The sequence below is a fragment of the Cryphonectria parasitica genome (assembly GCF_011745365.1).
Source record: "Cryphonectria parasitica EP155 unplaced genomic scaffold M406scaffold_10, whole genome shotgun sequence".
NCBI classification, from domain to species: Eukaryota; Fungi; Ascomycota; class Sordariomycetes; order Diaporthales; family Cryphonectriaceae; genus Cryphonectria; species Cryphonectria parasitica.
In genome coordinates, this window is record NW_024468918.1 from 136077 (window position 1) to 150366 (window position 14290).

At 53.6% G+C, this 14290-nt stretch overlaps 3 protein-coding genes across 3 annotated transcripts; 1 reads left to right on the plus strand and 2 right to left on the minus strand.

The window, feature by feature from the left end:
• Positions 1-1816: 1816 nt before the first annotated feature.
• Positions 1817-2884, minus strand: M406DRAFT_269592 (Pkinase-domain-containing protein; the record flags this gene model as incomplete). Its single annotated transcript, XM_040918017.1, has 1 exon — positions 1817-2884. One exon carries the CDS (start codon positions 2882-2884, stop codon positions 1817-1819), a length of 1068 nt encoding a protein of 355 aa, XP_040771128.1.
• A 3373-nt stretch (positions 2885-6257) lies between these two features.
• Positions 6258-7574, minus strand: M406DRAFT_75691 (uncharacterized protein; the record flags this gene model as incomplete). Its single annotated transcript, XM_040925891.1, has 4 exons — positions 6258-6404; positions 6826-6948; positions 7042-7112; positions 7277-7574. The coding sequence occupies 4 exons, from the start codon at positions 7572-7574 to the stop codon at positions 6258-6260; spliced, it is 639 nt and encodes a 212-aa protein (XP_040771129.1).
• A 3590-nt stretch (positions 7575-11164) lies between these two features.
• M406DRAFT_75689 (family 3 glycosyltransferase) lies at positions 11165-13559 on the plus strand (the record flags this gene model as incomplete). Its single annotated transcript, XM_040925890.1, has 5 exons — positions 11165-11249; positions 11312-11409; positions 11479-11754; positions 11819-13377; positions 13454-13559. 5 exons carry the CDS (start codon positions 11165-11167, stop codon positions 13557-13559), a joined length of 2124 nt encoding a protein of 707 aa, XP_040771130.1.
• Between the last annotated feature and the right edge of the window lie 731 nt (positions 13560-14290).

The following is a 14290-nucleotide window of genomic DNA, read 5'->3' on the forward strand; positions in this document are numbered from 1 at the left end:
AAATGGTGTGGGTGTGTGGTGCGGATCGGAAAGACAAAAGAACCTGCTTGCCGGTGTGCGCTGCGAAGACTTCCATACCCTGTCATTAATTTTCCTTGCGTTTTCACCGATTTATCCGTCTGTTTCTGGCTATTTCCTACTCCACCAACTGTTTTCCTCTTATTCTTTTTCATTCCAACCAAGGTGGACAACAATATATGTATGGTGTAGGGAAAGGAACTTCTGTGTGGCAGCGTGGCGCGGCCCCGGGGTGGATTTATGTATCTGTCTGTCTGTCTGTCTGTGTGTCTAGTGGATTTTTGGATGGATATGGGAAGGGAAGGGGGCACAGGTCAGGCAGTTCAGGTCTTGAAGAAAGCCGGCAGGCTTGGTGATGACGGGTTTGTCAGGTTTTCGGTCCGCATCAGCGTGGAGTGAAAGGGGGGCTTTGGAGACGGGGAGGGGTTGAGGAATATTTTTTTGCCGGCCTTGGGCTCGAATGGGCGAGTAAAGCCGACGGACGGTCTCTTTTTGTTTTTATTACGGAATAGAGTGCAACTTGTTTACTTTGTCGTACATTTTATTCACACGCTCATTACCTAATTTTCGTCTCAATGCTGTTGTTCTCCAGTTCCGCATATTACGTTGCGAACGAATGAGGTTTGGGTATTTCGTCTTCCCTCGAGTGGTGGCCTTTTCTAGAACCAAAAACAGTTGTCATTCCCTCTTGACAAATGGATGACGATTTCACTATATGTTGCATAAATGCATACTTGACGCCTTTGAGTAACTACACTGCTGTATGGTTGTCTACGTTAAGCAAGTACTTACAAAGCAGATCACGAGACAGAAAGAGAGGGAAAGGGGGGGGGGGGTTAAATTAGCCTTTGAGAAGCGATTACCCTTTGGAGGCCGTCAAGCGGCTCTTTGTGCTTGTCTTGATGTGCTAGGCAGACTGCCTAAGGGTGAAGATTTGGTTTGATATTTGGTGGTGGTGGTGGTGGTGGTGGTAAGTCTTGTTGACTCAAGGGTTACACATACAGGGGGGAAAACAGGACGTCGGGTACCTGGTTGGATATATTTTGGAATAACAGAATGCATTTGTTTTTATTTTTCCTTTATTTTTGGCTTTTAGTCAAAGTGACAGCGACGCGATCACCAGGAATAGACATGAGTCAAAACTTGAGAGCTTTGTAACCACAAGTGCTGACCTTTTCGAAATATCAATTTTGCCTTCCTCACGTGTGGATAACGAGGTACACACATACACACACACACACACACACAGAGAGAGAGAGAGAGAGAGAGAGAGAGAGGCCGGCCTGTATCATCAGACACACATATTTTTTTCTTATTGAAACAGCACTCGATGTTGGAACCAACCGCACTCATTGTTTCACAATCCATACTACACGCTCGAGACTGCAACCGATGTTGCAATACTAAGCAGAAGAAGAAAAGGCACAATGAGAGGTTTCAACGTCGCAAAGACTGCTTATTCCTGCTAAGCAACGCCAGATATAGCATCTATTCTCTGCCTGCGAGCCTCGGCGCTGGTTCGGAGCTTGCCAAAGAACATCGCCGTTCCCGCTCCTAGTGGTAGTGGTGGTCATCTAAGCGCCCTTCTCGACATGCAGACGCTTGGAGTCACGGTTGCCATCGCTCGTTTCGGGCGGTCTCTTCTTGGAGTCTTTGCTCTCGGCCTTCTCAGCAGCCTTCCGGGCCTCTCTTTCCTTCTTCTCATTCTCACGCCGTAGTGCCTTGGATTCAAACTCATGCCAGTCGCCCTCGATCTCTTGGAGCCTTTTTGAATGAGAGGTTAGCAATGGGAGACTGGTCAACACAAGGAAAGGGAGGAAAGAAGAACGGCGAAGGTGAAGAAAAGAAAGAAGAAAGGAATGGAAAAGAAGAAAAAAAAGGAGAGGGGAAGGGGGGCATACTCAATTACTTGCCGCGGAGCCGGTGCCTCCGTGGTAAAGTAAGGGTGCTCCAGCACCTCGGCTGCGGTTGGCCGTTTGGCGGGATCGTAACGAAGCATCTCGATCATGAGATCGAACGCGGCAGGCGGCAGTTTATCCTTGTATTGCTCCTCAAACAGGTTCGGCTTCCTTAAACCAGGTCGCAAGAGCTCAAACCATGGCATGTCGATCAGGCCTGGCCAGTCAGACTTATGTGGCGTGCCAAGGACCGAGTAGATCTTGTCCAGTTGGCTGATCTCGCCGCCGTCACCCGCGAAGATCGCTCTTCGTGTAAAGATCTCGATCATGACGCAGGCGGCACTCCATATATCCACGGCAGGGCTGTACTGCGTCTCGCCGAGGAGCAGCTCTGGAGGTCGGTACCATATGGTAATGACTCGGTTGGTATAGTCGAGTTGGTGTCGCTTTGCGTAGAAGCGGGCCAGACCAAAGTCTGCGAGCTTGAGGATGCCGTCGCTGCTGACCAAAATGTTGGCCGCTTTGATGTCTCGGTGCAGGACGCCGCGCTGGTGCAGGTAGTCGAGAGCCTCGAAGAGCTGTTTGGACAGGTGCTTCCTGTGTGCCGCATTGAGCTTAAAGGTTGGGTGATTGAGAAGGCCCGTCAAATCGTGCGACATGTACTCAAAGACCATATAGCACTCGTTTCTTTCCACCATCACTTCCAGCAGGGCGACGATGTTGATATGCCGCAGGGACTGCAAGAGCTTGATCTCTCGGACAGCCGTCACAGGGAAGCCGTCCCTCTCACCCTCCATGCGTATCCTCTTCAGGGCCACCAGGTTCTTGGTGTAGACGTGCAGAGCTTTGAAGACCTTGCCGTAGGTTCCAGCACCGATCACGGATTCGTTGCCTGGCTTGCGGAAGTAGACGGAATCGGATCCAATCAGATCATCCGGAAGGGTAGGCCTCGGTTTCAACCGCTTCATCTTCTTCTTCACCATGCGGACTCGAGGTGCCCTAGGGGCTTGTTCCCTGTGGTGCTCCTGACGTTGTTGTCTCTGCTGGCCAGCGGCCTTAGCTGCGCGTGGCTCGGTCGGCACATTTCGGGGCAGGTCTCGAGATTCTGCGGGTTGCTTGGTATGCAGACTGTCTCGGTCCCGGCCGCTTTTGACATCTCGAGGATGATCATGGCGGCTCGGCTCATTGGGAGGCTCTCTTCTTGCCGGCGCGCTAAACTTGGACGAGATTTCGAGCTTCGGCGTCGCGACTGGGGCTTTTGGGGCCGACTTGAGCGCAAAGCTGATCTTCTTCTCCGCTGCAGGGCCGGTCGGTGGCTGCCGATTGGGTGGAGGCATCGGCTTCGTCTCGTTCTTGTCGTCTCTCGTGCTGTCCTCAACCTGTAGGTCTTTGGGGGGCCTGAAGGGGTTCTCACCCTCTTGGGTCCCAGCATCAGCCTTTGCCAAACTATGCTCACCAGAGGTGGACGTGGCCTGAGGCGTTGCACGACCTGAGCTTGTATCGTCCGGCTGGCTCGATGCAGCTCGAGAACCACTTCCCCCCGAGCCCCAGTGTCCACTCTTGAAGCCACCTCGGCCACCTCCGCGACCAGATCCTGCACTATTGCCTCGATGAAACCCGCCAGATGAGCCCCTGTACCCGCGACCAGAGGAGAATTGTGCGCTGGGACCCGTGGGGGTGCCTATCGGAGGGGAATTGGCCTGGCTTCCCTGGAAGTGGGCTGCGGGGGCAGTTGGGGTGTAACCGTTTTGCGAATATTGTGATTGAAATTGGCTATGTTTGGAGTTAGTTGATGTCATGATTCAATTTTTTAATTTTTTTTTTTAATGAAGAGGTGGTAGAAGAAGAACTTACTTTGGAGGAGAGGACTGCTGCTGTCCGCTCCAGCTGCCTCTACTGTTAGGATAAGACGACTGGGCGGGAGGTGAGGTCTGAAATGAGGAGCCGGAAGCAGCGTGGGTAGGCGAATTTGAGAAGTTCCTCGGATCGTTTGAGCTCTGATTGTAGGGACCCCTCACGGAATATTGGCCGCCGTAGGCCCCACGAAAATTTCCTCGGCCTGACATATCGATCTCGGTGCTGTTTGCACCGGAAGCTGGCTCAAATGCGCCTCCTGCACGCCAGGACCGATCCCGTATGTCTCTTCTTCTTCTTCTCCTCTGGGGAGATCGTCGTCGCCGCTCTCGGGGTGGTGATTCGGGTGGCGGCGGCGGGGGCCAATCGAGGCTGTCGCTGCTGAGATGCAGCGTATGATGGCCTGTCGAGATTGCGCCTTGTGTCGGTGAACCTCGTCCTCCCGGCGGAGGCGTCCAGCGTTGTGGGATGGAAGCAGGATGACGACGATTATAGGAAGATGGGGGAGGGCTTCGAGAACGGCGAGTGAGCCTTCTGTGTCCGAGAGGGATGAGGTTGGGATTCTCGGTAGAGTCTTGAACGATCCCTGGAGAGGGTGACCGTTTGCGGGCCAGCGAGCGCTGTGGCGGGCTGGCAAATTCCTTGTACGGGAGCCACTGTTCACGGCGCGTCAGGGATCGCTGCCGTGAGATGGAGGAGTTCTCTGGCTTGTCGATGTAGGAGGACTGCCGTGCAGCGTGTGTGCCCCAACCAGGCCTCGATGGACTGGGCTCCCGCCGAGGATTCCGGAGTGGCGACTGGGCTCGAGAAGGACCGCGGCTCCTCTGTCGATTGGAGGGTGCCGGAGAGGATGATCGTAGGAGGAACTGACGGGAGTCTTCGACGTCGAGCGCAACGCTGGGATGGTGGGGAGAGGTGGTGTCGTGTTCGGGTGGAGGTGCAGCCTTGCGGCCACGAAATCCGTGCCGAGGATCTAGGTCACGCACCGGCGAGGATGGGTTGATCCGGCGTCGAGGACGGCCTCTGGCGTGGTCTCGAGATCGATAACGATGATCCTGAGCAGTCTTTGAAGATGGACCAGGGCTGGGTGAGGCTATTTGAGGCCCTTTGGAACGAGGGGACCCGCCACGATATCTGATTTGGGCGGTTGGTCGGTCGCCTGCGCGAGAGACTCGCCTCTCCGGACCGGGATGTCTCGTCCGTTCGTCGACACCGGGGAGTGCAGTGGGTTGGGTTGATGGGGAGGAATGAGGTGGTGCAGAGACCTTCCTCACGCCTGCGCTGTCTCTGCTTCTCAACGTGTGGTCGCTGCCGACAGCAGGGTGGTGGTGGCGGTCGTATGGCGTTGCATAGTGGCCATGTCGAGGGCGGCGCGGGTGGGTGGAGGACAAATGCCTGGGCGGGAAATGCATTTTTGATTTTTAGTGGCCGACGAAGGCAGTCGCTTGCCCGGTTCAGTGTCTGTGCCAGGATTCGGCGGCTGTAGCCGCTCTTAGACGCGCTGGACGGCTAGGCGGACAGGGCCCTTTTGCTGGCTCCAGACCTGCTGTACTCTTGGGCCAGATGTGAGCTGTCAGCGCCCGCTGTGTCCTGCTCATGCAGCCAGAATTTTGACGCGGCTTGCGCAACAGGGTGACAATTGTTAATCAAAGAAGAAGAAAAAGAGGTCGAAGACGTTGAGATAGTAGATGACAAGAAAGTTGGGTGAACGGATGGAAAAGGCAAGAGAAATAGAGCCTGTTCCTCGAAAGACTGTTAGCCAGCAGACAATGACTCGAATGCGACCACACACGCCGTTGTCTCGATGTCTTCGATGTTGTTGTTGTGGTGAGGGTGGTGGTTGTTGCTGTTGCGCACCCTGCTTTTGTGGTTGAGTTTTAATTTGCGACCTGCCAGAAGGTGCGCGAATCTTAGTAAAATGAAAAATTCCTCCAGGGTTGTAAAATGCTGTAAATGACCAGAGGATAGAGGGAAACGGGTCGGTCAACGTGGTGGAGGCAGATGATTGTACTGCGCGCGGCGTGAACGAGTGAATGGAGAGCCTCCGCAGGACACCAACAACGTGGCCGTCGCGCATCAAAGGTGCAATGTGCGTTTTCCACACAAGCGCGCGTCCCGTAACGCGTCGTCTGCAAGCATCCAAGCCCAGACTCCAGGTCCTGGGTAATCAGCCCGCAGCAGCGAAAATTGCCGGCGATCATAAAGCCTCGGGGGTGTGCGTGCAAGCGTCTGGACCTCAAGCTGCACGAGGAACGGATCGTCTACCTAGAGCTCGAGCGTCGACTTGACCAAGCTTAGGATCCGCAAGCCCGTGCCATGTGCTTCTCCTGCCCAAGATGCCTCCCTCCCGCTGCGCTGTCACGTTCAACAGGGTCGAGCAGGTACGCCTTTCTGCGGAATCGACGCCTACCCAAACAAAGAAGGGCAGAGCACAGCTCCCCTTGTGCCGGCCTTTTGAGCCCCTCATCCAATTTCCACAGCCAGCATTCAAACCTCAACCTTTGTGACTGTCATCTGAGGCGAGTGCTCCGGGGTCACAGGACTAAAGGTGCACCCACCCTGCCCGCCTGTCCGCCCGGAAAAGGCCTCAAGCATTTGAGGAACCAGTGCCTCAGTCTCAAGTAGCAAGAATATCTACGTAGGTCGAATATAGTTTACGAAAGCCCCGATGTATAGCAGCCTCGACAACCGGCCACAGTGGTCACTCCAAACGAGCGTTGAAGGCTCTGGAGGCGATGACTTGAGCGCCCCGCCGCTTAAGCCGGTTTGTTTAATCGTGCACGACAATAGTCGCGGTTGTCGATGGTTCCTCTGCAACGATCCGTGCACTCTCAGTTTTGTCAACCCAAGACACGTAGCATCCAGACCCAACAGCCCAAAATACCGCATCGTGGCGTCATAGACATTCTCGGGACAGTAAGGAATTCCCCGAAAGGAGGCGCGAAAGAGGATCATGCTGCTAATGTTTTGGGTACTGCGTGCACGCTTCCTGCGCTGCGTGACGTGGACACCAGCCTGTCATCTTTGCACGTTGCCGGCTTGCATCCCAAATTACCGAGCATGCGACAGCATCGGTAACGTATTCAGCCGTTCTGGCCACACGACTGTCTTTCGCCGAGAGACTTGAGCCTCGAAAATTGCGAACCTCCAGACAGCAATCTGATGACGACGAACAGGTCTGGTGTCATGATAGAAGACACACTGGGAAGCCCCAGAGGTGCCTCATGCGATGTGTAAACCAGCAAGGACCATGCTCGCAGGGTGAATGCACCTGTCTGCCTCCCATGCAACCTTCATCGTCCTCCTTTTGCACTGAGCTTGACCTCAGTATCTCTGCATATCCTATGCCATGTGTGTAGGTGGTGTGCGCATAGCAGATGTAGACATCGTTGCGAGTTTATCTAATCTGGCTGTGGCTTTTTGCAGTTCGTGAACGGGTGGGTTGTTGCAAGGCTGAGGAGTTGACGAACGACCCGGCCACGGTAATCTCCCAAATCAACCCATACTCAATCCGATCACCAGTTCCAAGGCACACTCAGGCGTTATGGGCGAGTAAAAGCCGGTTGATCGGATGGTCTGGCTTTTGTAGAGCAGCAGTCCGCCAGACGGTTGATGGGTTGCAGCCATACTTGATGTGGATGGGTATGGGCTGAGGTCGTTGGTGTGGGGGTCGGGAAGTTGTAATGATCGGTCGAGACAGTGCTTCACACTTGACATCTTCAGCCTAGGTGCACGGACCATAATCCGACCCGAACCCTGATAAGCTCGTCCGGTTGAACGCGTCAGGGCATGCAACGATGCCATTTTGTCTCAATTCAAGACAGTTCTATAATTTTACAATGCAATTAGAAAGAAGGAAACAAGTTTATAAGCACAGACAATTTTTCTTCTTCCATTTTGTCTCTGTTCTTTTGGGTCTACACAATAAACTACCTTCATTCGCATTATGTTTGTCTGGTTACTGCCTGCAGCCTACCAGCCAGGTCTCTCATGCCTGCTAACGACCTATAATATAATATATGAAACCTCTCTTCCTGCGATAATGATGACCTACGCAGGCCTGACCAGTGTATATAGCACAAAGAAGAGGGGCTTGGGAGGGAATGAAGATCAAAGACGCCTACCTCGGTGGTGGGTATGACAGACATCCCCCCCCCCCACCCCCCAAAAAAGCCCTGGCAAGCCGGAAGTGACCTCTACAACTTTTAATTCTGGCATCGAAGATGGGTGATGGACTACTGTACCGGTATACTGACCTGCCGAACCTACCTAGAGGAGCGTGGCATCCTCATAAGCCTGGGCTTTCTTTGGGCACCAGTTTAACACCATCCCTTGCTCGATGATCGCTCTATCCCTATCCGAAACCCACATTCTCTGACCGTTCTGCGAGAGGAGATTAGATGCACTGTTATGGATACACCACTCAGAGGACCAGCCGGGGCAGCTGCACATAAGCACGTCCTCTTCCCAGTCGACCATGTATTCGTCCAACGCGGTCTCTCGGAACTCTTGGCCTTGATACCAGCTGCTCTTGAACATCTCCTGGCGAACGAGCCTCAAGGGCTGCTGGTAGGCCGTGCCGTTGCCGAGGTAGTCCTTTGCGCTACCAACGAGGGGCCTGAGCCAGATCTGTGGCTTAGAACCGCCCTGTTGCCGTTGGGACTTGAGGTGAGGGTTCTTCTTGTGACATGTGTCCTCCCGGTGCCCTTTCTTGGAGCAGAATGTGCAGGAGTTGTTAGCATTGGATGTTCGCTTGGACTTGGTGTTGTCGTTCTTGTTGTTTGTCCGCTGATGATTATTTTGATTCCTCAGGCCCTGGTTCTTCTGGAAGCACTGAGCCACATTATGTCCCGACTTGTTGCAAAAATCGCACCTCAGACTCTGCGGGTTCTGATTCCGGTTGTTCCCGTTCTGATGATGTTGTTGAGGCCTTCCATTCTGGTTGGCCTGGGGATTCTTCGGATTTTGGGGGTTGAAGAAGCACTTATTTGAAGGGTGGTTGTTCTTCCCACACCACGAACATGGGTTTCCGTTGCCGTTGACGTTATCTTGACCTCCGTTATTGCTGTGAGCCCGTCTGTGTGAATGTTTGTTGCTGTTGTTGCTGCCGCTGCCGTTACTGCTGCGGTTGTTTCCGTGGTTGTTATTGTTGTATCCTCTGCCACTCCCGTTACCTCCTCTTCTGCCACGGTTCATTGTAGCTCGCCTAAGTCAGTTAGCAAAGTACAGTATAGTAGATAGGTGTGGTGGTGCCGAAAGTGTAATCTCGAAATGCGCTGCTCTTCAGTTGAACTGCAAATCCTTCGCTTCCGACTTCGTGCCTCAGCAGGCGATATGGCCGGTTCCTTTATAAGCAGAACATCGACTTTGTCTTACTTTGCTGAGAAAACAAGGACAAAAAAGGTAATTGTCTGCGACGAACCAAGCCATTGTTGGAACCGGGAAAACACAATTGTTCAGAGTCTAGCCTTGGTGCGCCCCGATTTAGAGCGTGTCTTTGTCTTCGGATGGCACGAGACATTCTCATGTTCCCCGGGGCGAGGCTAGGGTTTTGTTTGGGTGTGGGACTATTGTCACAATCCACGATTACTGAAGAGGACAATTGTCTTGAAACCGAACAATCTGTGTATAGGTATAATGCACTATCGAATCAAGGCCAGGCAAATACAAGACTCGGCCGAGATGCCCAAGGCTGCTGAGGCTGCCGGGGCCGGGCAGAGAGAAGAGCGTCAAAGAGAGCAGGGTGGAGAAATTCGGCGAGAGGGAATAAAAATCCAGCCGATCCTCCCAAGACCCCAGAGCCGGGATACGTCATCTTGGCAGAGCTCCTCACTCGGTCCTCCATACGAAGTGGGGGACGCGGAGGCTAGAGCTCTTTGCCCCCGGGCACATCCATGCTCTCCCCAGCTCGACGCTGGAGAGAGTGGGAGGTTGATGGTGGGCCGCCTGTAGCACGCTAGAAAGTTCAACTGGGAAATTCCCGCTAGAATCGTAGCATCGCAACCTTCGGCAAGCCCGTCGTTCTTTGGTGGTTTTCCAAGGACCTCGAACAGTCTGGACTCGCGGAGTCAGATTTTTCTTCTTTGTGTGTGTGTGCATGTATCAAGAGTTGGGGAGGCGGCGGCGCAGGGTCCATTTGACATGTTGTGCAGAATTGCATGCAATGGCGCGCGATTAGCGCCGGGTCTGCCCACCCATCTGCCAGTCTCCCCTGGGCTGGCTGCATGCATGTGCCACGCTGCCACTTCATCAGCTGGCCGTCTCAACAATAGAGAAAAGTTTTTCAAGATGTCTTCGAGCCTATACTTTTCCCCATGCGAGGATTGGGCTCCCACCCGAAATTTTGAAGAGGCTGCGGGCATGCGCACTGACAGACTGGCAGACAAGGTGCTTACAATACCCTTGCCGGGTCGCATGATTTCCTCGGCAGAGGAGCTGAACTGAACGGCGTGGTCATACTTGAGACGAGGATCGTAGGATGACTTCTATTTAAATATTACACACAGAAGAGGCTCTCCCGAGGTCCCGAAGGATCTTGTATTGCAACGACATGAGGCATATCCTGTGAGGCATTAGATAGATGAAAGGATGGAAAAACACCACATTCTAGCTTGCTCAGATGCTCCTAGTGCCATAGGACTACGAGAATTGAGCAAAAAGTTCCTGACCAAGCACACGAGGTGGATTGGCATCCCCAGGCTGTTTCCAATCCTAGCACATCCCCCTGACCCTGCTAGCTCTAGGCAGGAAATAGCCTAACCCCATAGCTATTGCTGTGGCCTAGCGTCACACAACAATTGCCCAACCACCTTAGAGCTGCGATCATCGCACCGGAGCATAATACCTGCGCTCCTTGCCGTCCTGGTCCTCTTCTTTTTGCGCCGGACCTGACCTGACGTTACAGCTGTCAAGGTAAGAGATCAACGCCCAACACAAATCTCCTGCCACTGATATTTTCTCCTCTTGCCGAGTTTCGCCGCGGCCGACCTGATTGCTACCTCTTTTCCTGGTCTTACGCCACAACATCCGATATATCTGCGTCGCCCCCTCTGGTAGCTGTCGAGAGCCTGTGATCTGCTCTGCACTTCCCACCTCATCCAACTTCTCACCACTGCGCACCTCTGTCTCTGCGCCCTCCCACAATCAACGCAAGCTTTGCGCGCCGGACACCAGATTCATTTTGTAAGCCCCTCCATTCTCTTCTACCGAGCATTGCTCTGTCTTGAGTGTACAACTTTTGAGAAGGTGGCGTGTCATCGTTGTGGCTGGCGATCACCGCCTGCCCTCTTTGTCATGCCACTTCGCGGCTGAGGACCATAATTCTAACTTTGGAGCCAGTAGCCCCGCCAGTTTTAACCTCGCATTGAACCGGAGCTGCTTGTCTTCTGCCCAACATGTCAAACGAAGACGGTGACCGCGCCCAGCGCGATGTCAAGAACCATGTTCTGTTCGAGATCGCTACTGAGGTTGCTCACCGAGGTATGTCATTCTGCGCGTGTGTGCTGCTCTGTGTGGCTTTGGACTAAATGTGTGTCCTGCAGTTGGTGGTATCTACTCCGTCATCAAGTCCAAAGCTCCAGTAACGACAGCCGAGTATGGCGAGCGATACACCCTCATCGGTCCTCTCAACCACCAATCCGTGAGTCTTGCCCCAGGACTTATGTGTACCTTTCTGATGAGGGGGTGGTTCGGAATTGACAAGTCGTAGGCTGCTGTCGAGGTCGAGGAGCTCGAGCCCACCATTCCAGAACTGGCTGCTACGATCCAGTCCATGCGAGACCGTGGCATCGGTATACTGTACGGACGCTGGCTGATCGAAGGCGCACCCCGAGTTATTCTCATCGATACCAAGACTGCCTACAAATACATGGATGAGTGGAAGTCGGACCTGTGGAATATTGCCTCGATCCCCTCCCCTCCTGGTGATGACGAGACGAACGAAGCTATTGTCTTTGGCTACCTTGTTGCGTGGTTCCTCGGCGAGGTATGTCCATACTCCACCCTGTGGGAAAGGACCTCTCTTTTTTCCCTGGTACTGACCAATGTAGTATGTGAGCCACGAGAAAACGAGAGCTGTCATTGCCCACTTTCACGAGTGGCTCGCCGGTGTCGCCCTGCCACTGACCAAGAAGCGCCGCATCGACGTGACCACCATCTTTACGACTCACGCAACACTGCTTGGCAGATACCTTTGCGCAGGCTCCGTTGACTTCTACAACAACCTGCAGTGGTTCGATGTCGACTCCGAGGCTGGCAAGCGAGGCATCTACCACAGGTACTGCATAGAACGAGCTGCAGCCCACGCCTGCGATGTCTTCACCACTGTCTCACACATCACGGCCTATGAGAGCGAGCACCTGTTGAAGCGCAAGCCTGACGGCGTGCTTCCGAACGGTCTCAATGTCACCAAGTTCTCCGCCGTCCACGAGTTCCAGAACCTCCACCAACAGTCCAAAGAGAAGATCCACGACTTTGTCAGAGGTCATTTCTACGGCCACTATGACTTCGATCCGGAGAACACACTCTATCTCTTCACAGCCGGTCGATACGAATTCAGAAACAAGGGCGTGGACATGTTCATTGAGTCTCTGGCGCGTCTGAACCATCGTCTGAAGGTCTCTGGCAGCAAGACAACGGTTGTGGCTTTCATCATCATGCCGGCTCAGACCACCTCCCTGACAGTGGAGGCGCTGAAGGGCCAGGCTGTGATCAAGTCACTCCGGGACACCGTCGACATCATCGAGAAGAGTATTGGACGCCGCGTCTTCGAGCGATCGCTGAAGTGGCACGACGGAGACCCATTGCCGGACGAGAAGGAGCTCATCACCCCCCAGGATCGCGTTCTTCTCCGTCGGCGCTTGTTCGCCATGAAGAGACATGGACTGCCGCCAATTGTGACACACAACATGGTCAACGACGCCGAAGACCCGGTTCTAAACCAGATCCGCCGGGTGCAGCTCTTCAACGCTCCTTCCGATAGGGTCAAGGTGATCTTCCACCCAGAGTTCCTGAACTCTGCGAACCCTGTCCTCCCGATGGATTATGACGATTTCGTCCGGGGCACGCATCTTGGCGTCTTCTCGTCGTACTACGAGCCATGGGGATACACCCCCGCCGAGTGCACTGTCATGGGTGTGCCAAGCATCACGACCAATTTGTCCGGTTTTGGCTGCTACATGGAGGAGCTCATTGAGAACTCGAGCGACTACGGTATCTACATTGTAGACCGCAGGAACAAAGGCGTGGACGACTCTGTGAACCAGCTGACGTCCTTTATGTTCGACTTTGCCCTCAAGAGTCGGAGACAGCGTATCAACCAGCGAAACCGTACGGAGCGTCTGAGTGACCTGCTCGATTGGAAGAGAATGGGCATGGAGTACGTCAAGGCTCGGCAGCTTGCCCTGCGTCGTGCATACCCCAACTCGTTTGAGGGTGACATCGAGGACGACGACTACATCCCCGGTGTGGAGCAGAAGATCTCGCGACCATTCTCTGTTCCCGGATCCCCACGCGATAGGGCCGGTATGATGACGCCTGGCGACTTTGCTAGCATACAGGAAGGCCATGAGGGTCTTAGCACCGAGGATTACGTGGCCTGGAAGTTGCCGTAAGTTCTTTTGTCTTTTTCAATATCGCCCTCGCGATCTCGAGTATATATATGCTGACAATGTTGGTGATCATAGTGAGGAGGAAGACCCCGACGAGTACGCCTTCCCTCTGACCCTGCGGACGAAGCGAAATGGCCCAGGAAGCCCCCTGGATGGTGTGCAGCTGAACGGAGGAAGCTAGAACTACCTCAAGAGGCGGGACTGGGTGGATGGGCCGACCCTTGAATCTGAATCAGGGCAGGCCGAGGTTGAGAGGCTTTTAACCACATTACGTTCTTTATCTTGACTACACGAAATGGAGGAGAGGGTGGGGAGAGGAACCAGGCGGGTGTGTTACTGCATTGATCCAGGAGAGCACCTATGCATTGTACAATCAGGAAAGTCATTGGGGCCTCAGATCCTCACATATCATCGTCATTGGGAGTTTGACTTGACTACAATTCTGTATTTCTTACATAAGAATTCTATGTTCTATCTCATTCAGCAGACTCGGCATCCTCCCCCCCTGGTCACCTCCCCTTCCGAGCTCCCCACTCGATATATGCTGAGTCACGATGTTTCTCGTTCCTGCAGTGAGTCACAAGGGTTTTTGTAACCTGCAGCAGCTGAAGAAAAAGAGAAAGAAAGAAAGAAAGAAAAATCAGTTGGTGTGCCCGTTGCAGATGAGTACAGTCCACGTGTGCATGCAGGCAGGGGCTTGAAAAGGCCGAGAACTATCCGGATGGACATATATAGTACATATCACATTCTCAACAACCTGATGTGTATCATGCTGTGCGTCCAAACCAAGGTAGGGTTGCTTTGCTTTGTCGCATGCAGCTCGTTGTTACGTGGCTAGCGATACGTCCACTCGCGATGGCCCCTGGATCAGCAACCTTTACAATTGGTTGGATGTCACCAAACCTTTTCCCA